Source organism: Vulpes vulpes, chromosome 15 (assembly GCF_048418805.1).
Source record: "Vulpes vulpes isolate BD-2025 chromosome 15, VulVul3, whole genome shotgun sequence".
NCBI classification, from domain to species: domain Eukaryota; kingdom Metazoa; phylum Chordata; class Mammalia; order Carnivora; family Canidae; genus Vulpes; species Vulpes vulpes.
In genome coordinates, this window is record NC_132794.1 from 1,458,815 (window position 1) to 1,481,575 (window position 22,761).

Below are 22,761 nucleotides of genomic sequence, written 5' to 3' on the forward strand. Positions count from 1 at the left end.
AATCAGCTAGCGCAGGTGTGTGCACAGAGCGGAGGGAAACCACGTCTGAAGACCCCAAGAAGGTATGAGAACGAAGTGTCCGCAAACAGGGGGATCCGCAGAGAGACAGAGGAAGAGCAGGGGAGATTCTGGAAGACACGGGGCGGCCACGGGCGGCAGGGAGGCCGGGGAGCTGGAGCCAGGGCGGGCCCCCAGGCACACGCTGGAGCCCCACAGACGGGGAAGGAGAGGCAGGCGCAGGCAGGATATTTGAAAACACGAGGCCCGAAACGTCAGCAGTTGCAGTGACAACCACTCCCACGCACGTAGTGGAAGCTCCGCCTGGGCGCCCTGCGAGGGAAGCGTGAGGAGCAGACGCGGACAGAGGCCTCCCTGGAAGGGGGGGATGGAGGAGGCCGGCCTCCCCGGGAGCCCCGAGGCCCACCTCAGAGACACCCCCTGCCTAGGACTCTGCCCCCACGGAGGCTGTCCCCAAAAATGAGCAGCGAAATTAAGACATGTGCACAAGGGGATCCCTGGGTGGCGCAGCGGTTTGGCGCCTGCCTTTGGCCCAGGGCACGATCCTGGAGACCCGGGATCGAATCCCGCATTGAGCTCCCTGCATGGAGCCTGCTTCTCCCTCCGCCTGTGTCTCTGCCTCTCTCTCTCTCTCTCTCTGTGACTATCATAAATAAATAAAAAATTTAAATAAAAAAAAAAGACATGTGCACAAAATAATGAACCAAACAAAATGTAAGTAAACGCATTAGGGTTTATAAAGACATACTCTTAAATTTTGACAAAATGAACAAAATAAACCCGATCTAGCGCGCCCCTCAGGAGCAGGCCTGGCCGGCCCCAGGCGGCGGGGAGGCAGCCCAGGGAGGGGGGGTCACTGGAATCCGTGGGGAGCAGCCTCGAGCCTGGGGAGGTGGCGGCTGCGACAGGCGTTCCACACTGTGCGCGGCTCCGGCCGTGACCGCGGCCCCGTGAGCACGGAGCTGCCTCGTGGGCCACGGCCCCGCTCCCAGCACGCAGCAGGTGCACAGCCGAGCGCGGCCCGGCGGCCCACCGGGGACCACTCGCCACGGGGCCGAGGATCAGATAAATGTGGTGCAGCCGTGAGACGGGACGGGGCCGCAGACACCCGGCGGGAAGCGAAGCACGCCGGACACAGCCGGTCCCTTCGGGGAACCACTTGGAACAAAGAGACCCAGGGAGCCGGGACTGGGAGCTGCTGGGGTGGGGCTTCTGTTTGGAGAGAAGGTTCTGGACCTGACGGAGGGGGCGAGGCCCAACAGGGTCCGTGGGCAACACGGTGCTGAGCCACACTTCAGCGCTGAACTGCAGGACGCGCGAATTCAATCTCGGGCTGGAAATGTTCCTCAGAGGATTTCTGTAAGAGGTGGAACGACGACACGGGCACACGGTGGGGCCGGTCCACGCGGACGGGCCCCTTCCCCAGGGAATGGGGGCGCCCCACTGGCCGCACTCCAGGGGCGAGAGGGCAGCGCATCGGGGTCCTCCCCGCCCTGTCTGCCGCGGCCCCTAGGAGCACCCTAGGGCATCCTGACCTGGACACCCTGGTGCCTGGGGTGCCCTGACCTCTGGCCACGGCGGCTCGTGGCTTTGGCCGGCTGACTGCCCCTCCCTGCGAGGCCTGCTCTGCCCACACCTGCCACAACGTGAAGGATGTCGTGTTGTTGGGGGGGGGGGGTGAGCGCATCTTTGCTGGGGATTCTGGAAGCCAGTCGGGGCGGGCGGGGGCAGGGGGCGCGTGCCTGGCATCGCCTGCCCTTGGCGCCCGTGCCCGGTGCCGGCGGAGGCCTGGCTGGGGAGGCTGCGGGCAGCCCCAGGACCGCCGCCCTCGCTGCGGCCAGCCAGCGGCCTCCAAGCCCCAGCGCCCGCTCACGGACACCGACAGCAGGACGCTGCAGGAAATCACCTTCCTGGCCCGAGACAGGAGGCCAGCGGCTCCGGGTGCGCGGCCGTCGTGCCCCAAGCAACCGCGGAATGCACGCGGCCAGAGGGACCCACGGGGACTTCGAGGTGTGGAAATAATGCGCAGCCCTGCTGCCCCCTCCCAGGACGCGCCCGGCCAGGCGGGGTCTGTGCGTCTGTCTGTCCAGAGCCCCAGCAGCCTCACAGACGCTCCGGGAAGACAGGAGGCGCCCGGCCGCGGGGGGAGAATCCGGAACGCCTGGCACTGTCCTGGCCCAGGAGGCCCAGGCCGCGCGGTGGGGAGCGAGGTCTACACCTGCACCGTGGTCTACACCCCACGGACTCCACCAGCCCGGCTCGGGACACTGCGGGATCCTGATGCCCACCGTCCGACCAATAAGGAAACTGGGTGAAATCTGACTTTTTAATAGAAAGTAAACATTTGAGGTTCTCAGAGTGAGCGGGAGGGTAAACAGCATCCTCACTGGCAGGAAGATACAGATACTGGTGGGCGCCCGGGGTCCTGGGGGGAAGCTTCCTGGGGGCAGGGACCCTCCTACAGGTGCCAGGTGAGCCCCGGAGCCGCCAGGGAGCAGATGGGGAGACGGAGCCCTCGGGTCAGCGCGAAAGGTCTCCAGCCCTCGGACCCTGCATTTCCTGGCGCGGCAGCTCTGAGCCTCTCCGACCTGGATCCCAGGAGACTTTCCAAACACGGAAATTTGGGAATCCTGCCACCCCACCCCCTCCGGAGTGTCAGAGCTCGCAGAGCCCATTAAAGGCTCTGGTAAGTCCTGCTGCAAGCCAAGCCTCCACCTTGCCCAACTCTGCGTCTCCCGAACTACTCTGGCCAGAGAAGTCCCTTCCCATGTCATGGCTGATACCTGCCCCCCCAGCTCATACAGCGACCTTGGCAGGGCTGCTGCAGGGGAACCGCACGGGGAGACTGAGGCAGGATCTGGCCCCCGACGGGGGTCCTCTGCAGCCCTCCCTCACACGGGGGCTCGGCCTTGGCCACACACCCTCCTCCCCCCCGCAGAGCGAGACAGTCGTGGGACGGCCTGACTGTGGAGCGCGCCACCATGGCACCCGGGCGGACACAGGACGCAGGATGCAGGACACAGGACGCAGCCAGCCGCGGGGCGGCCCAGGCTGAGGGGCCCTGAGGACACGGCAGCTGTGAGGCCCAGGGGCCGGCAGGGCTCAGGAGCTGGCCCTACAGCAGATGCGGAGCCCCGATGCAGGGGCTGCGGTGTCCGTGTGGATCTGGCCCAGGACAGGCCCCACCGTCGAGGCTCGCCCCACGGCCTGGCCATCTCCGCGTCAGAGGCTCGGCCTCCACACAGGTGGGCCCCCAGCAGCCAGAGGGGCGGTCAGCCAGGGCGCCCAAGCCCAAGGGTGCTGACGCCCTGTGGTGGGCTGAGCTGAGCCCCCTCTGAGCATATGCTGAAGCCCCCCAGCACCTCATGACGTGGCCGGACATGGGGAAGGGGTGATTAAAGGAGGAGGAGGTCCCTAGGATGGCCCCGATGCAGTCTGACCCGTGTCCCCGTGAGATCAGAACACGCACAGAGGGAGACGGCCTGAGGCCGGGAGAGGATGTCCAGGGGCCCAGGGAGGGGCCCCAGGAGGAGCCAGCCCTGCCCACACCTGGACCTGGACGTCCAGCCGCCAGCCCTGGGAGGACGCCCCCCGGGGGACGGTGTTTGTTGTGGGTGCCGCCAGCCCGCCTGAGCCAAGACAGCCTGGGACCCTAACTGAGAGCCAAGACCAGCCAAGGGACCTGATTCCCCTCATAAACGAGAAAACCCCCTGGGCTGCGTGGGGTTCTGCGGGGACACCGCACGTCAGCAGCCCCCTTGGTCCCTCCAGGAAGAGTGTCGGGGGACAGTAAACCAAACACGTTCTCCGAGACGCCCCCGACTTGGTACAAAACAGCACACGAGCCGCACACCCCGCTCCCAAGGCCCCACCCAGGGCAGGAGGGCACGGCAAGGTCCTAGGGACACCCTGGGTGGTGAGCTGTAGGCTGAGATGCTTCAGGGGCCCGTGGTCCAGCCCTCACAGACTAGGGAAACTGAGGCCAGAGCGGGCGGGATGTCCCCGAACGGTCCTTTCAGAGCGGGCCCCCCTCCTGACCGCCCTGCGGCCCCCACCCCTGGAGGACAAACAGCCCACCCAGGCCCTGCCCCAGGGCTCCGGGCCCGTCCCCGGGCGGTGCGGGGGGGCAGGGCGCATGCCAGCTCGAGGGGGCCGGGGGCTTCTGCCGCGTGGCCGCCCCTCCTGTGCCAGCCTCCAGCGCCTGGCTGGCCCCTGCTCCTCCCTGCTGGCCCAGGGCAGGCCCTGCGTCCTGTGGGCCCGGGGGCGGGGTGAGGCAAGACGGGGGTGCCCGTGGCTGGCTGAGACCAATTCCTGAGGTCCCCAGCCCAGGCAGGAGCTGGGGAGGTGGTGAGTCCCGCAGGAGCCTCCCCACGGCCCGGTGCCACCGCTCAGCGGGGAGGCCTGCCAGGCCCCGGCAGCACGACGGGGTCGGGGGTCCGTCTGCTCCTCGGCCCGCCGTCCACCACGGGCTCCACCGCTCTCACGGCCCACCCCCTGCTCCCTCTGTCCCTCGGATTCCCGGGCGGGGAGGGCCAGCTCCCCCCACCCCTGCAGCAGCGCCCGGTGGGCTCCCCGGCGGCGAGGCTAGCAGGGCACACCTCTCCCGCCGGCGCCCGGCTACACAGCAAGCTCCGCCCCGCGTCACCAGGGGCGCCAGGCTGGGGGGCTCCGGGGAAGGCTTGGCCAAAGGGCAGGGAAGCAGCGGACCAGACGCTGGGGGCTGGGAGGCACTGGCCATGGACCCCCGTCCAGCCTCCCCAGGAAGCCCAGCCTGCGGCTTGGCCCAGAGGACAACGGGGAAGAGTGGTCGGGTCTGGATTCTGTCCCTCCCACCAAGCACCCCACAGCTAGTAGAGCCCCTCCCCGGCTCATCCCTGTGTCCCGGTGGTGCGTGCGGCAAGGCTGCTGCCTGATGCCAGACGGGACAGGTGAAGGTCCTGGGGTCCAGGAAGAGCTGGGGCCTCTGCTCGGGTTCCACAGCCCGCTGCCCCTGCCCACCACTGCAGCCTCGGCTGCGCGGAGGGTCCCTGGGCACCCCCGTGGCCCCTGCCCTGTCCGGGCCAGCCTCAAGGCCCCAGGCCCCAGGCGCAGGGGTCGTCTCATGTCCCGGCTCTTCCTTCCTGGGGCCCAGCCCCTACTCCCAGGCCTGACCGTGGTGCCCAGACGGCGCCCCGAGCGTGCAGGCTGCCATTCGCACGGCCTTTGCATGTGCAGAGCCGCTCGCCCACGCAGCGCTGCCAGGCTCGCTCCTCCCCTACCCAGCCCCGCACCTGGGTGGCCTCCAGCTGTCCCGGGTGTGGCCACCAGCAGCTTCTTGTTTCCCTTGCCTCCTGGGAGATGGACTATTCCGGTTGCTTCTGGAAAGTGTGTTTGTTATTTGGCTCCTGGAAACACCATCTGATTACAGACTCTGCCCTGGGCTCCCCGGGCCCCCCAGCAGGCAGGAGGGGGAGGCCACTGCAGCGGTCCCCAGGCTGGGACATGAAGAACTCGGGGAACCCCTCTCGGGGCAGACAAACGCGTGCCTTCCCAGCGCCGACCTGCCGCACAATCACACCCCGCAGGGCACCTCCCCTGCCGCAGGTGGGCACCTTGGGCCTAGGAGTTCAAAAACACAGAGAGCTGGGGATCCCTGGGTGGCTCAGCGGTGTAGTGCCCCCTGCAGCCCAGGGCCTGATCCCCGAGACCCGGGATCGAGCCCCACGTCGGGCTCCCTGCATGGAGCCTGCTTCTCCCTCTGCCTGGGTCTCTGCCTCTCTCTCTGGGTCTCTCATGAGTAAATAAATAAAATATTTTTTATAAACAAGAGAGCCCCCTTTCCCACATGTGCGTGCACACAGGGGGCACACTGTGTGCACACACACGCGCACATGTACATGTATGCACACCGCACACATGCAGGCACGCGCAAGTACGTGTGACACGTGCACACATCCCGACAGTGTGATGCAGCATGTCTGGAAAACACATGCATTCCCACACGTGTGCGAGACCGGCATACGTGTGTGTGCACACAGGACACATGCATGTGCGCACACATGCCCATGTTTGAACACACACACGCAGGCCCTGGTCGCAGCACCGTGGTGCATTCAGCCCGACCGCCTGCAACCTAGTAAAGAAGTACCTGAACACAAACGTAAATCGTTAGTGACGTCTCAACGCCGCTTGGGGGAACGCGGTCTGCTACACGCGAGACTGTGGAACTCCTTCACAGAGCACGGCCCAGCGCCAACCCCGAGCCCTCCCCTACAGCCCGCCGTTCTGGGGACGCAGACGGGGCTCGTGACGGAGGGACCCGGCTCTCCGCGGGTCAGCCCCCACGGGCAGTGCCTCGGGTCTCCCAGACTCCATGTCTTCACACACGAGGTCAACAGACTCTAAGGGTGGGGACCCCATCCCGGCCCCGGGTCCCCTGGGGCGGTGCCGTGGGTGGAGTCCAGCGCGGGCCTCACTGACAGCACGTGACCTGGTGCCTTTTCAGAGGGCGCGGCCGGCTCACCCCTTGGGGCCCTCGGGGCTGCAGATTCACTCCCGCGGCACCTGCCACCCTGCCTGCCTGACGATGAGGGTTTTGTAACCCGAACGGTAGCTACTGAGGTAGGCATCTGACACGTTCCCTGGGGTAGGACAGGTGCGTAGGACTAGGCGGGTGTGGGGATGGGCGGGCGTGGGGGGTGGGGCGTGGGTGGAGGGGTGGACGATGCGGGGCATGGAAGTGGGGGATGGGGTGTGGTCGGGGGACGGGAGTGTGGGGGTGGGGGCTGTAGGGGATGGACAGGTGTCAGGGCGAGCACTGAGGCACTCGCAGAGCAGGGCTCTGGCTGTCCTCCCAGAATGCCATGAGAAATGACCCCTTGGGGCCGCCAGAGCCGTGACCCCCGGCACCATCAAGGCAGCCCAGTGCCCCGTGGCTCAGGCTCCTGCTCCTCGTTGGCTCGGGCATCTTCCCACCGTGTCCCCACCAGCCTGAGAGCGGAGCACAGAGCTCCCGGCTAGGGCTCTAGGGCCGGGTTTGGGGAAGGGACTGGGGGGAGGGCAGAGGGGACAGGGGTGGAGGGGTGATGGGGCAGGGGGAAGGACGGGAGGGGAGGGGAGGGGAGGCCAGGCCTGTGTTCCTGACGCCATCCCGCCATCCGCAGAGGTGACAGCTACCTCACGTCATGGGGAAGGCATCTGCAGGGCCTGTCACCGCCATCGGGCGGGGTGAGGGGAGTGGGGCAGGCTCAGGCCCGGCGCAGATGGGAGCCCCAACAGCCCGGGGGAGCACTTTCCCGACAGCCGCCCACCTCACAAAGCTTGTGCCCGATTCCAGGGACGATCACCGACCTGGTCCTGTGTGCCGTCAGCCAGACCAGCCAGTCCTGTCACTTTTGTCCACGTGTTCCTCGCTTCCTTGGCCTTTACCTCATCTTTCTTTCCTAGGTCTGGGACTGAATGTTGAATTCACATATTACTTTAGTTCTTTCTCTCTCACTCTTTCAAGTAGGCCGCACACCCAGCACGGAGCCCAAGGTGGGCCTGAACTCACGACCTGAGCCGAGATCAAGAGTGGGACGCTCACCCGACGGAGCCACCGTGGCGCCCCTATTGCACTGAGGCCCTTAAAGATGGTAAGCTTTCCTCCGAGTGCATTTTTGGCCGCCTTCTAGAAGCTTCCCCGGGCAGGGTCTTCTGCATGCAGCAGTCCGCAGCAGTCACACACTGTCACCTCCTCTGGGACTCCAGGGTCAGCTGCAGAGCGTCAGTTCCATTTCCCAATGTCCCACCAGCCAGGAGGGGCTTCCACCACCCCTATGGGTGGGCTGGGGCCTGGTCCCTGCAGTCTGCACCCCGGGAGCCCAGGCTGCCGGCCAGGCCACCACATCACAACGCTGCACCGTGTGAGGACTCGAAGCATCCCCCATGGCGGCACGTGTCACTCACTCTCAAGGCCAGATCCAGGGCCAGGGGTGCAGGACCAGCATGCGCTGCGCAGGGGGAGAGGTCAAGACGGGGTCTCCCCACCACAGCGCCCTTGACATCGGGCACCCTGACGTCCCCGGCAGAGCCAGCACGGCCAGAGTGTGCACGCAGGCTTCCTGCCGAGAATCGCTCACTGGGTCCCGGAGCCTCCCCTGGAGGCGGCCGTGGGCACGCTGTCCTCTGGGTCCCTCGGGGCTCCCCTCCCAGGGCTGCCCATCGCCCACGACCCTCAGTGTCAACCTCTCCTGAGGTCAGGCCCTCCAGTCCACTCTTTAGTGGACACCTTACTTTTATGTCCCTGTTAGGGTCCAGCCTGAGGGAAGCGTGGGGGACGGCAAGGGGCTGGGCTGTGCCCCACGCGGTGCTGGCCGTGGCTCCTGGTCCTGAGCGCGGGCGGGCCCTGAGGCTCAGAGCTCACTGAATCAGCGCTGACCTGGCGGGGAGGGACAGCGGTGCCCGGTGTCGGCTCTCTGTGCACTGGCCGGGAGGTGACAAGGACACCCCAGCAGGCCTCATGGATGAGGGAGGAGGCCGGGGCTCTCTGGTTAGGGGCAGTGAGGAAAGGCCCCCGGCAGGACCCCAGAGATGGGGGTAGCCACAGCACAGGGACCTTCTGGAACGTTGGGAGCAGGGTATCTGAGGGGCAGGCCCAGCCAGGGTCCTGCTGGGTCCGCTGTGGCCTCTGTGGGACCTCGGGACTCCCCCCCCAAGGAGGAGGTCAGGGTGGGGCTGGGGGCTGCTCTGGGTCACCCCCACCGCCACCCGGCCTGACCTGCACCTGGGCGCTGGGTGTGGGCCAGTGGGAGTGGGAGCGGGGAGCAGGGCAGAGCCAGGGCACAGCCGCCTCCCCCGCCACCCCTGCCCCCTCCAGGGCGGGAGCTCCGAGGCGCGGCGTGGAGAGCGGTGTGGGTGTGGGCACCCCCAGCTGCTGCCCCGGCCGGGAAACCCCAGCAACAAAACACAACGCAGCCAAGCACGTGACCCCAGGAATGCAAAGCCGGGCGGCAGGAGGAAGGTAATCACACCACTGGGCCCCCAGCAGGAAAAATAATAACAAACTAACAAAACTCATGACTTTCTCAACAGGAGCCAAGAAGGAATTCAGTAAAATTCATCTCTGCCCAGTACGGGCGCGCCCCAATTAGGAACCTCGCTGTCGCCCCTCGTCTGATAGGAAGGTAGGCCCGGAGGAGCAAACGCCCACCGAGATCGCGTGCGTGCCCGGAAGCACGTATACTGAGCGTGCACACGTGCAGACACAACACGCGTGCACACACATACGACGTGTGCACACGAGGGCATGCACATAAGACGCTGTGCACATGCACACGGCGCTCCCGGTCCCACACCTGGGCCCCACGGCTGCTATGTCCTCAAAAGTGGGGCCGGGCCGCCGGGTGGGGCGAGGGTGAGGAGCTCCCGGGGTCCCCGATCCGTGCCGTCTACCCCCTCCCGCTCCCCCGCGGGACGTGACCCCCGCCAGGCAGCAGGATCTCCTGGTCCCAGTGCTGCCTCGTGTCCGGATCAGGGCTCTCCACCCCTCGGGGGAAGGTGACCGAGGCGCTGGGGACACGTGGCCCAGAGCAGGAGCAGCCCGGGTCAGCGCCGTGACCGCCCGGCCCTTGCAGCCGACGTCACGCGCTTGTCAGGACTGTCGTCCAAGCAGGGCCGGCCCCGGGTGCTCTGAGGGCCCCTAGGCCGGGGGCCTTGCAGCTGGGCTGTCCCCAGGCAGCCCCTGAATGGGGTCCTCCCCGGGGGCCGTGCCCCCAGTGCCGAGAAGGGCCCCACCGAGGCTGGCGCTGCTGGGAAGGGCAAGGGACGGGGCCAGGTGACAATGACCCAGGACTGCAGCCCGCCCGCCCCCGCTCCCCCTTCAGGAGTCCTCGTGTGTCCCAGGCCCTCCCGCTGCACAGGGGCCAGCAAGGCCAGTGTCTCAGGTGTGCCGGAGCCACATAGCAGCCCGCCCAGGTCAGGGCCCCCACGACAGCGGGGCCTCCAGGTCCAGGGGCACGGGGGTGGGGGGGCCTCAAGGCCACAGGACAGACGGCAGACCGGCAACTCAGAGGGGGCTCCACACAGCCTCCCCTCCCCGCGGCGTTCCCACGGGAGGACGACCCCCTGCAATCCCTCTGAGCACACCGGGGGGCTGCCAGGCTAGCGGGCAGCTTGAGCGGGATGCCAGAGGCCTGGCCCCTGTGCGTGCACCCCTGCGCGTGCACTGACAGCCTCGGCACCGTGTGGCCATGCACACACACGCGTTTGAGGGGCAGGACCGGACGGTCGGTCGGAGGCCCAGCCGTGTGTCCCTCTGGACAACCCCTGCTGGTCACCAGCACCTGGTCCGCCCGCCCGGGTCCCCAAGGCCACCTTCTCCCCCAGGAGTCACTCTTGGGCCCTGATGGGCCTCATCCGCACACAAGACACAGGCAGAGGCCGAGTGTGCCGTGGGCCAGACGGTCCCGCTGCCCCAAGTGGGCCTGGGTGCAGCTGGGGTCCCAGGTGCTGCCCTCCCGCTGGCCCCCGGGCCCCAGCACCCCAGGGCCCATCTGCAAGGCCAGGGGGACCCGCGCAGGGCTGAGCCAGAGCACCTCCTCTGGCCACCTTGTCCTGCCTCTGGAGGTCTGCCCTGTGCCCAGCGCCCGAGGCGTCCGACCACCCTGCGGCCACCACCACCCCCGCGGCCCTTCCCCTGCAGGCAGTGTGCCCAGCCAAGCCACCAGGAGCCGTGTCCCCGTGGCTGGAGGCCAGAGCGCAGCTCAGCCCCCGGCAGCAGGATCAGCACCGTGAGGCCTGGTGACGGGACTCGCTGTGCATGCGATGCTCAGATATGCCAACACCCACCTGGCGCGTCCACGGTGGGGTCGAAGGCTCGGCTGAGGAGCCCAGGCCTTGCCCTACACTACCGAAACGGAGACTGCTGTCCACCCTCGGCCGTCCCCCTTTTCCTGCCTGGAACGGTGGCTGGCGCACCAGCAGCTGCTATAGCAACAGGAGGAATAAAGGACTAGCAGCTGCCGGTAGCACCCTGGAGGGGCAGCCCACCTCAACATAATCAGCTGCCACACAGCATAGCCGGAACTAGCAGGTGACCAGCGCACCCCTCTCCTCCCGGGACCCCACTAGGTGGCATCCCCACCCTGCTCTGCTGTGAGGCTGGGTGGGCCCCAAGCCAGGCTCCCCTGTGCCCCCCACCCACGCGGGGCCTCCACCACCAGCCCGTGTTTGGGACTTGAGTTCAGCTGGCAGGGGCTGCCGTCTCCCTCCCTCACACTCGCCACGGGCCCCTCCCCTGGAGCCCTCCCGGCGGGGCCAGGCACGGCCCTGGAGCTGCAGGTGGCAGACAGCTGTGCGCTGGCTGTGGCGCGAGGGTCGGCCCAGACCGGGGCAGACAGGCTGGCTGGGAAGGAGAACACAGGTCCACTAGCAGGGGGAGGTGCTCACACAGGCGCCCAGAGCCTGGGGCGCTGACCAGGCCACAGTCTCTAATTACACAGCGATGGAATTAGAACCGGCTCCCAACCTCGGAGACTGGGGGTGGGAGTAATCACCGCTGCGCGACAAGCCCGCGCACCGGAGCAGGGAGTGGGGCGCCTGAGCCCCGGGCTGTGGCTTGCCAGGCACTGGCCAGAGCCTGACCTGGGGGCGGGGGTCAAGGGCGGGGTGGCTGGAAACTCACACTCCTGAGGACCTCAGGCTCAGTAGGAAAAGCACCTGATCACCCAGCTCCGGTCCCAGTCCTGGCCAGAGGAGCACTCCCCCAGCAGAGAAGGTCCTAGGTAGGGGAGCACTTGCCCCCGCAGAGAAAGTCCCAGCCAGGGGAGCACTTGTGCCCTGCAGAGAAGGTCCTGGGTGGGGGAGCACTTGCCCCCACAGAGAAGGTCTCAGCCAGGGGAGCACTCCCCCTGCAGAGAAGGTCCTAGGTGGGGGAGCACTTGCCCCCGCAGAGAAAGTCCCAGCCAGGGGAGCACTCCCCCTGCAGAGAAGGTCCTAGGTGGGGGAGCACTCCCCCTGCAGAGAAGGTCCCAGCCAGGGGAGCACTCCCCCTGCAGAGAAGGTCCTAGGTGGGGGAGCACTTGCCCCCGCAGAGAAGGTCTCAGCCAGGGGAGCACTTGCCCCCTGCAGAGAAGGTCCCAGCCAGTGGAACACTCCCCCTGCAGAGAAGGTCCCAGCCAGGGGAGCACTTGCCCCCTGCAGAGAAGGTCCTAGGTGGGGGAGCACTTGCCCCGCAGAGAAGGTCCTAGGTAGGGGAGCACTTACCCCTACAGAGAAGGTCCCAGCCAGGGGAGCACTTGCCCCCTGCAGAGAAGGTCCTAGGTGGGGGAGCACTTGCCCCTACAGAGAAGGTCCCGGCCAGGACTGAGCTGGCCCGGCGGCCCCCAGGGCCCCCTCTTCCGCCAGCAGGAACCAGAACGAGAAGGGACAAGGCTTCAGGCTGGCAGGATGCCCAGCAGCCTCTGTGGCACCAGGAGACATGTGAATTCAAAGATACAAGTACTCACTGATTTTTCTCCCTAGAATCTGAAAAATAACATTTCCCAATCTTAACCAAACCTTAAGAAACACAAACCAACGTCAGGAACACGTCTGTAATTATCGCTGCAACCTATGTTATTTTAACACCTTTAGGAGAAAATGCAGTCTACTGAGTCTGTTTGACTTCAAAATAAGGAGGTTGTCCACACAGGCCAAGGGTCTCAGGCCCAGAAGCAGGGGACTAGCTGGCCTGGGAACGCGACATTAGAGAAAGGCCCGGAAGGCTGGCGTCTTGCTATCTGCAGGAGCCGGCTGGCTCTCCCGGTATCTTGGAAACATGCACTGATAGCAGCCCCCTGGAACCCTGGTCATGGGGTGAGGGCCAAGAACCCACTGGGGCCATGCAGGGGCTGGGCCCCGGCATCTCCACAACGCTGCCAGCCCAAGTGCCTATTGTGGCAGTTATCGCACGAAGAACGTTCCAGCAGTTTGCACGATGCTTGACTTCCAAGCAACACAGGACCCGGACAGGCACGGCTGCCTGGGCCTGACTCACCGCCCGGCTGGGGCGACCAGCACTGATGCCCTTCAGTGCCCGAGACCGAGAGAGCCTGAGTCCACGCGCAGGCCGGCACGCAGAGGCTCAGGCTGCATCGGGCTCACGCGTCACCACCCGCCCGGCACCCGACCCGGGCTCCTCTAGAAGCTACGTGCGGACGGGGTGCAGCCATCACCCGCCCAACGAGCCAGACACCCAGACAGGAGCCAGCCCGATGGCCGGCCTCAGGGCCCTGTGGCTTGCAGGCGCGTCCAGAACCAGCCACCGCGGTCCCGTGGAGCAGACCCTGAGGGCTGTGTTCACACCCGACTCCCCCCTCCTCTCCAGGCACTTCCGCCTCAAATAACCCTCTCCCCGCTGCAGTGTGTAGACGCGAGGCTGGGCGCCTGGACCCCGGGCCTGGTCACCTGGATCCTGCAGCCCAGTTTCCCGCCTCAGTCATTCACGCAACGCCCTGCCACCTGTTGGCGCAGTTCCGGGGCGGCGACCCAAGCAGCGCCAAGCCAACCCGGCCCTCAAGCATTTCCGTCTTTGGGGAAAAAAAGCCCGCACGGAGAACGTAAGGGAAGGCTGGAGGGACAGGAGCAGCCGAGCCGGAGAGAAGCCCGGGTGCTGAGCTCTGCGGAGGGCGGGTGGGGTGAAGAGGCCCCGCCACCACGAGGGCGCCCCTGGCCACCGCCCGAAGCCCCAGCGCAGCGCTCTGCTGTCCTCGGCTGCCCCACGCCCCAGTGCCCTGGCCCGTGTCAGACCCCGACCCACCAGGCCTCCCAACGCCCAGCGCCTGGCGGTGCAGGGATTTCCCGCCCCACCTGGCGACAGGTAGTCCACTCTGGATGTGCAGATGTGCTCCTCTGTCGGCCCGGGACCTCCCCCAGGCCTCGCTGATCTCTAAAGCTTCCCGTCTGCCCAGGACCTGAGCGGAACTGTACTAGGGGACAGAAGTGGAGGTGGGGTCACACTGCAGGAGGGTGGGTCCTCACCCAGCGACTCATGAGAAGGCAGAGGGAGGGCCAGGGACACCCAGGAGGGACACCGGAGCCGCTGGCAGACAGCACGCTGGAAAGGGGACACCTCCGTCGGAGGCCGCTGCAGGCGGCATGGCCCTGACTCCCCGAGATAATAGGTTTCCGGTGTCCGAAGCCACCCCGTGTGGTAATGGGGTGCCCAACAAGTCCAGTGGCAGCCTCAGGCGAGCCCGGCCTGGCCCAGACGTGCGGGGAAAGCACGTGGCTGCAAGCTTTGGGGGGTGTCTGTCACGCGGGGAGATCACGGCACCGGACGACGGAGGCACACGTCTGGCAGAGCGGGGCAGCAGACGCCGCAGCCAGAGCTCCAGAAGGGAACGGGGAGGGCTGTATGGGGAAGGAGGATCTGGGTGGGATCTGGGTGGGTCACTGGAGTGCAAAAGGGGGTCTTGAAAATTTCTGGCTGGGTAATGCCTTGGCCTCCTCGCCAGGAGCCCTGAGGTAAGCCTGGGGCGGGCCGGGCGCGCCACGGCAGGAGTGCACAGGCTTTAAAATGCACCACCGCCGGCCGACTGCTCCGTTCCACCACCTGAACTTACCAAGTTGGCGAGGTCCACCGCACGCACGCACGCTGCTTCCCCTCCTGCTCGGCTGCAGGGGACGCGCAGGGGCGGCCTTTCCCGCCCCACGAGCCCCGCTCATCTGAGCAGCAGCTGTCATTGGGGCCCCGCACTCTGCTCTGCGGGTGAGGTCCCTGCACGTTCGAGGCTTCTAGGTCATCCTGGGGTGCGTTCTGAGCTCAGTGGTCGGGGCGGCGCATGCGTTACCTCCTCGCAGGGAACCCACCCACCCTGGGCCAGCCTCTCCCCTTCCCACAGCACACGCTCTCCTGGGCAGCCGAGAGCACAGCGAGGGGAGCACGCCGGCCGTCGTCACACTGGAGCAGCTGGAGGCCCCTCAGGACACCACATACGGCCTCAGTCATCGTCCCCAAACTCAGACATTCAGACAAGCGTGATGGAGAAACGCCACGGCGCCCGCACCCCACTGTTTCTCCCACTTATTTTATTGCAAAAATCAGTTCATCACAAATATCATTTTGTAAGCAGCTGATCTCCCGTCTAGAGAACCGGGTTCTGTGCGGAGAACAAGAACGACCCGTCGCTTAGGGGCTGGCGGTCCTGGCTGGAGGGCCGTGCTGCCCTCTGGCCGAGGGGATTCAGGCTCCCACCTACAGCCTCACGGTCACATCCATCCCTGGCTGCGTCCCGTGCCTGGGAAGTGCCCGCACTGTGTGCTCTTGTGCAGAGAAGGGGCCCAGGATGCCCACGGCGGGGTGGGGCACGGGCTCGGATTCCGTTCAGCCGCCAGTTCCCAAACGGCCTTGGAGGGCGCTGCTCAGGTGTCCGTGAATCGTGAGCACGCTGGCCACGGAGGTGGAGGACATACCTGGGCCCACGCCGCTGAGCCACAAAGCCGAGTGCCTGGCGCCTGAACGCACAGACGCAGCACCCATGGCTGGGGCCCACCCTCCATAGCCGCATAGGGGTGCCCAGGCCCCGGGGCCACATACCACCACCACCGACCCTGCAGGATGCGGGCGAGGAGTCCCCACGCAGCACTCCCAGCTCCCACCCCCTGGACAAGCCTCAGCCTGCGGGGCCAGGAGAAGCAGCCCCTTCCACATCCTCAAACTGAGGCTTTCCGTCGGTGTTCCTGCAGTCTGGCCTCCAAAGCCCAGGCTTCTAGCACACAGTCATCTCGCTCGCAGGTCAGCCGTGTGGCCCCAGGTGGGACCAGGCCGGCTTCCAGCCTCAGACTGTGGACAACCGGGGCCCTGTCCACTTGAGTCGGAGGAACAGGCGGGAAACAACACAGGCTTGGAGCCGAAGGGGACCCAGCGAGGGAAGGGCCAGGGCGGCACGGGGCAGGACAGGACACCACAAGGTGTCCCATTTGAGCCCCTGGGAAGTGGGAGGGCAGCAGGTTCCCACAGAACCCGACACGACGGCATCTCAGGGCTGCAGAGCAGCAGGGGTCCTCACCCCCCTGGGTGCTGGGTGCTGGATGCTGTGGGGGCCTGGGGACCGCGGGCAGCCATCCTGGCTGGCCAGCCTGGAGAAGCCTCAGAGCAGTCTGGAAGTGCAGGGGCCTGCGGGGGCACAGAGAACTGCCCCCACCCCAATGGCTGAGATCACAGCTTTATTCATCGCACCAGATTCGGTGCAAGGCCGGCGAGGGGCGATCTTGGGGCTCATGGCACACCTCCCGGCGGGGTCACAGCCACTCAGAGCTGGCTGCCGCTGTCCAGCTGTATCTGCTGAGCCAGCCGCTGCCCGATGGCCAGCAGGGGGCTGGCCCTGTAGGTCGGATTGGCCAGCAGCTCCCGAAAACGGGCACTTTCTTCCTCACTGAAAGAACAAAGATCAGAGCAGGTCAGCAAACCCCACAGCCCTCGTGGGGGTGGGTGGGGATGAGCGTCAGCCCCTGCCTCGGCCAACCCACCCCTGAGGACCTCAGGGCAGGCAGCCCAGGTCAGGGCTGACCACAGGGGTGGGGTGGGGTGGAGGGCGGGAGGGTGAGGAAGGCGGCAGAGTGGGAAGAGGGCTCAGGAGCAGCCTTGCTGGTCAGGCCCAGGGGGCTGAGTGAGCGCTCTGGGCAGGAAGAGCACAGCCGCCCTGGGGCCTCCTCCGATCACACACAGGCTCAGGAGCCACCGTGCTCACCCGTGGGTCTGGGGGGACTGGCACCCCTGCCTCCCCCAGAAGGTGGGCTCTCGGCCCCCGCCCCCTGCCCCACCTTGATGTGGAGCTGCTACTCAGAGAGGAGGCAGCTGATCGACGGGAGGAGGAGGACCCACAGCCTTGCACAGCGGCGCCCTCCGTCCAGTGCTGCCAGAACAGGGGCGCTGCAAGAATGGAGGGCAGGAGCCCAGCAGCCCACGGGACCGACCCGGCCCTTGTCACCAAGGGTGCCGACAGACACTGCAGCGGCTGCCCTGCATGGGGCCTGGAGGCTTCCTCCTGCGCCCCCCGAGCCCACAGTGCTGGCTGCCGCTGTCTCCCCCGGATCTCTAAGCTCAGCCAGCTCCCAGGTGGCGCCGCAGTCAGGCCACCTCTCAGAAGCACTGGGGCCAGCCCCAGGTTTGCAGGAGCCTGGCCAGGCGCCCTGCAGGAGGAGACCTCCACACTGAAACGTCAGGGGGGCAGCTTCAGAACAAGCGCAGGCAGGGACAGCCGTGGCGCAGGGGCGTGGGGAGCAGCCAAGCCAATGCTGCACCTGTGTGCCCTTGATGGGGGGGCCAGGCCAGCCCTCCAGGGGCCCGTGCCCTTGGCCGCTGGCAGGGACAATGAGCCCACTGGACTGAGCGCCCGAGCCAGGGGTCCACACCCGCAATGCCCGGGATGCAGGGGGCTCTGGGCTCCAAGGGTGATCCCCAAAAGCCGGCAGCTCGTTCTGGTAGCATCTGCTCCCTGGCCCAGCTATGAACAGGCTGCCTCACGCCAACAAGAGGAGCCATTGGCCACGCTGCCCACGGTGCCCGAGTGGACCAGGCACTGGGACAGAGGCCCGAGAGCACCGGGGTGAGGTGGGAGGACGGGGGCGGGGGGGGGGGGGCTACTCACAGGAGCTGGAGCCTCTGTGCAGCGCTCATGCGGCTGAACTCGGCGGGCCGGGGCCTGCTGCTCACCCTGCTGGGGACACAGACAAGCAAGTCGGCACAGGCTCCCTGGAGTCCGCGTAGCCTGCCTCCCCGCGGAGCCATCACCCCGAGGCACACACGTGTCCGCGCCGCCAGCAGGAAGGGCGAGAAAACCAGAGCCCCAGGCCAACACCTAAATTTAGCCTCCAGACCAGGAGCCCTCATCCTTTATTCATGGTTTCTGTTAAAATATGAATGAAAGACCTGTCTCGTGGGCCCAAGACAGAGCCCGCACGTGCCCCGGCTGCTCCCGCGGACTTGGGCACCCATGCTCAGCGCGGGCCTGCCCAGACGGCCCTCTGCGCTCAGAGCCACGTGCATCCCGGGGCCCGCCTCAGATGCCCCGCCTGCAGCTGGCCTTTCCCGAGTCACCCTGAGCCCCAGGCCACACTGGTCTGCTCCTCTCACTGCTGCCCTCCCCGTGTCCACCCTCGGCAGGCCCCTGGCAGAAGTGGCTGGCATCCCCAGGACACTGCGGGAGGTCAGGGAGCCCAGGCCCTGGATCCGCCCCTCTGCACCCTAACCTATGAAAAAGTAAAATCAGGGCATCTGGGTGGCTCAGTCAGTTCAGTGTCTAACTCTTGATTTTAGCTCAGGTCATCTCAGGGTTGTGAGATTGAGCCCCACATCCACATCGGGCTTTGTGCTCAGCAGGGAGTCTGCTTGGGATTCTCTCTCCCTCTCTCCCCTCCTCCCTTAAAAAAAAAAAAAAAAGAAAGAGAGAAAGAAAATAAAAATAAAAAGGTAAGGGGCACCTGGGTGGCTCAGAGGCTGAGCATCTGCCCTCAGCCCAGGGCGTGACCCCGGGGTCCCAGGATCCAGTCCCGCATCGGCCTCCCCGCAGGGAGCCTGCTTTTCCTTCTGCCTGTGTCTCTGCCTCTCTCTGTCTCTCATGAGTAAATAAATAAAAACCTTTAAAAAATAAAAAGGTAAAACCCACTGAGCCCCCCATGGCCCTCTAGCTCTGAAAGCAGAGCGTCAGTGTAGACACATCTGGGAATCCTCTCGGTGCCAATGGGCCAAGTGCAGTCTTTTTGTTTGTTTGTTTTTCAATTTTTCAATTTTTATTTATCAGTGGCAGCAGCCTCGAGACACAGCTAAGGCCACCAGGACCATATGAGGTCCAGTGGGTCGCCGGCCTAGTGGCTCAGCTACACACAGCTCCCCACCCCAACTCATGATCTCATGATGACCTTCGCCTGACGCTCTTCTGCTCAGAGGGCTGATTTCCTAGAGAAGCTAATCCTCCACTGATGAGCAGCGTCAGTGCCTGCATGTTGGCTGGTCTCGGGAGCCCTGCATGCAACCTGTGCTGTGCGGCGCCCACCCAGTGGTCTGGGACACACCGTGCGAAGGCGTGCCCTAACGGCTCAGAGCCCCAGGCTCCCTGCAGCCACTGCCCTGTGAGGCCACCTCATGGATTTGGAACGGGCTTGGAGCGGCCCCCGGCCTTGGTCAGGGTGTCCCAGTAGGTGACTGGTGACCCCTGCACTCAGGTCTGGGTGTCCAGAGCCACAAGGTGGCTCCTGTCCAACCCTGAGTCCAGGACTCGCCTGGAGGAGTGGTGGCAACACACCCCAGTCAGCAGAGCCTTCTGTAATCTGTGTGCTTTGCAGAGTCAGCCTCTGGTGTGAAGCACCCGCAAGCACAGAAGCTTCTCCCTGGCTCCAAGGACCCTGCCCTGGTGAAGGTCACCAAGGGGACCCAACACCTCCTGTGACAACACTGAAGGCCTGGCCTGCTCTCAGGGCTGAAGGGTGAGAGGTGATGGCATGGGGGCCCCGCTCTATGAAATGGGGCTGAGGGCTCCCTGTCGGGCTCCAGTCGGCTCGGGGAGACGTGGCACAGGAATGGAGTAAAGGGACCGAAGGCAGTGCTTACCAGCTACCGGGGGCGGGACACAGGGGCTGGGGCGCACTGCTGGTTGGCAACAGTCCCTGCATGTTGTCACGGTGCACCCACGGGGAGAGGACAGCTGGAAGCTCTGCATCTGGAACCCTCCTGCTCCCTGCCCCACGGGCCTCCCCCTCAGCTGTTAGCCCAGGCCCTTCAGCCGGGGGTGTTGAGTCCTAGGCAATTACTGAAACTCAGAGTGGTTCTGGGGACCCCAGACTTGGAGCCAGCGTTAGAAATGCACGTGGCTGGCTGGCTCAGTCGGCAAAGCATGTGACTCCTGATAGCGGGGTTGTGGGTTTGAGCCCCAAGGTGGGTGTAGCAAATGCTTAAAATAAAAAAAAAGTGAGAAGAGTCTTGTAAACTGTTCTGGTAACTTTGCAGGAACACACAGGGTGCACGCACACACAGATTTCCTCCCTCTGGCAGCAGGAGGGACCAGGCTCCCTGCAGACACACTGACTCTAGGCCGGGCAGGAAGCGGCCAAGGTGAGCCTGGAGCCCCTAGAGAGCTGGAACGGAAGGACGTGCTCAAAAACAAAACCCAGCACCCATCTCGGTGGGCACATCAGAAGGACACGGCGCCTGCCTGAAGGAGCTCCCGGGGGCCAGAGCGGGGTCAGCCCTGGCCACAGAGGGAAGGCGTGCTGGATCACGGCCCACGGGAGTGAGTAAATATCCACGCGTCCCTACGGACGTCCACGCGGGACTCAGTCCCGCCTGATGCAGAAACAGTACTGACCCTCCTCCTCCCGAGGAGGATCCCACCATGTGGGCACAGTGGCTCCGTCCCCGGGGAGCAGCGCCCACCTCCCCACTCCCCAGGTGTGGGCTGTGCGCGGTGACGCCCTTCCCCAGGGGACAGCGCGGGCAGAGGAGGGAGCACCGTGGAGCGGGGACGCCTGGCAGACACACCTCCGCCAGGTGACCACGGCCAACATCAGCAACAGGTCATGTGGACGGCACACACCTGGGCTGGGTAGGATGGGCCGGGCAATCCCCTCCGGGGTTGTCCCCCCAACCACCCAGGACCCAGTCCCATCAGAGAAACCATCGTGCTAATCCCACCGAGGGGCAGCCCCCCAAATGCCCCACTAGTGCCCCTCAAAACTCAAGGTCATCAGAGGAGGCCCAGAGGGGATGTAAAGGGTCGTGGCCAATGTCCCGCGGTGTCCTGGAGGGATGCTGGACAGAAGAGGGAATTTAGGGGTCACTGAGGAAATGTGAACAACCTGTGGGCGTTATCCTCTCACCGTTACTTACGTACCAACACCAGTTCCTTAAGCTGGGAGTCAGGGACGTGGGAACGCTCAGGGTCCTCTTATCATTTCTCTGTAAATCTAAAACTGTTCTAAAATAATATTTATTCAAACCAACAGCTCCCCAGTGCCAAGACACACTTGAGGAGGGACAGTGAGCAGGAGACCAGCCGGGGAGCGGGAGGGACCTCCAGACAGCCCAGCCCAGCCGCCCGGCTCCTCGAGGACACCCACATTCCTGCTCGGGCTGCAGGCCGGGTGCTTACACAGCGCTTCCCCGCTCTGGGAGCCCCGAGCACATTTTTCAGATGAGAAAACTGAAAGCTGGGGAAAGACACTTGACCGGGGTCACATGTTTTATCAAGCGCCGAGGGGAATTTGCATCTCAGGCTCTGCTCAATCACCAATCTGCACTGTGACGGCCACTCCTGGACTCCTTGCCCAGACCAATGGTTCTGGGTGCTTCCATCCCAGGAGCTGGCCCGGGGTCTTCTGGCTCCGGGGCCAAGTAGCCCTGAGCGGGTCGCCTGACACCCCCACCCCCCAGCCTGCGACAAGAGACGGGAGGGACAGCAGAAGGACTGGCTCTTCTCCAGCACGCATGTCCGGGGAGGCAGGAAGCGCCACAGGAATGCGTGCTTCTGGGTGGGGGGGCCACAGCTAGCAGGCACAGTACGGGCCGCGCCCCTGGGAATGAAGCAGCGGGGCCGAGGGAATGAAGCCCAGCAGCAGTGCTGGACGGCCCTCCCGCAAGCCCCCCACCTCCACCCCCGGCTAAGCTGCTCCGAGGCCCCCACCGGAGAAGGCCGACAGGCGCCCCTCACCAACATGCCGGCCAGGCCCCAGGGCTCCAGCCCCAGGACGCCGTCACCACACCGCCTGCCACAGAAGCATCGACACGCAGGTGAGGCACCTCTGTGGCCTCTGCCTCCCCCCACACCTGCCCCAGCTGCTGCTTCTGGGGCTCCCTGGCCTGCACTCCCCGGGCAGCCCCAGCGGACACTCACCCTCTGGTCCGTGGCTGCCGGCCAGCAGCCTCCAGCTCCAGCAGCTCAGGGAGCGCGTCTCTCAGGGGCTGCAGGTCCCCCACCACCACCATGGCCCTCCGTCTCCGCTCCGCCTTGCGCTTCTGCTCAGCGAGCTTTATGGCTTCAATTTCTGAGGTGGGGCAGGGGGCGGGAGGGGCAATGGGTTAGTGAGCGGCAGGCCCGGTTCTCTCCTGGCGGCACCTACAAGGCCCTGGGAAGCGGGGAGGCAGGCCCGTCCTGAGGGCGGGTGCTGAGCCTGAGCTGCAGGCGCTGAGTCCTCTTCTCTTGAGGCCCCGTGCTCTGGGCAGGCGGGCGAGGGGAGGACAGGGTGAACAGGGAGTCCCTGGGCGGTGGGGTCATGCTCTCCTGTGCCCCCCAAGTCTGTCCTGAGACACACCAGGAGGAAGGAAGCGGATCCCCACGTCTAGGGAGATGACACAGTGGCCCGGGGCCTCCAAGGAGCACCACTGAGGCCCGAGGAAGGAGGCAGCAAGGCAGGCCAGGGGCACTGGAGCGGTGGCTGCCGCTGACCGCAGGACAGGGCCTCTGCACTGGAGAAGGGACATGGGCAGGGCCTGCCTTGGGGGCACAGTTTCGGGACTTTTATTCATTTGAGAGACATAGCACGTCGGGGCGGGGGGGGGGGGGCAGAGGGAGAGAGTCTCAGCAGGCTCCCCGCTGAGCACAAGCACAGAGCCCAACAGGACGTAGGACTCAATCCCACGCCCCTGAAAGCATGACTTGAGCCAAAACCAAGAGTCAGATGCTCAGCTAGCCACCTGGGCGCCCCAAAGCCTTGGCATTTGATTTTCACTTAGTGATGTTTTTATTTCATGGCACCCAGATGGCTCAGTGGGTGAGGCGTCTGCCTCCGGCTCAGGTCATGATCCTGGGGTCC

At 65.5% G+C, this 22,761-nt stretch overlaps 1 protein-coding gene and 1 long non-coding RNA gene across 6 annotated transcripts in view; one reads left to right on the plus strand and one right to left on the minus strand.

Annotated features, from left to right (window-relative positions):
• The first annotated feature begins 6,525 nt into the window (after window positions 1-6,525).
• LOC140595659 (uncharacterized) lies at window positions 6,526-9,003 on the plus strand. Its single transcript, XR_011997441.1, has 3 exons — window positions 6,526-6,618; window positions 7,508-7,631; window positions 8,855-9,003. It is a non-coding gene; the product is annotated as an uncharacterized lncRNA (long non-coding RNA).
• A 6,025-nt stretch (window positions 9,004-15,028) lies between these two features.
• Window positions 15,029-22,761, minus strand: part of SLX9 (SLX9 ribosome biogenesis factor) — a 34,490-nt gene continuing 26,757 nt past the window's right edge. For 3 of the 5 annotated variants that reach the window (XM_025985493.2, XM_072738951.1, XM_025985495.2), the window contains 3 exons: window positions 21,843-21,993; window positions 17,607-17,675; window positions 15,029-16,391 (listed from right to left, as the gene is read on the minus strand). In XM_025985493.2, the coding sequence (XP_025841278.2) occupies window positions 16,268-16,391; window positions 17,607-17,675; window positions 21,843-21,993 (344 nt within the window). In that variant the 3' untranslated portion in view covers window positions 15,029-16,267. The remainder of the gene's footprint in view (window positions 16,392-17,606; window positions 17,676-21,842; window positions 21,994-22,761) is intronic. The other 2 variants (XM_025985494.2, XM_072738952.1) reach the window with 1 other exon arrangement.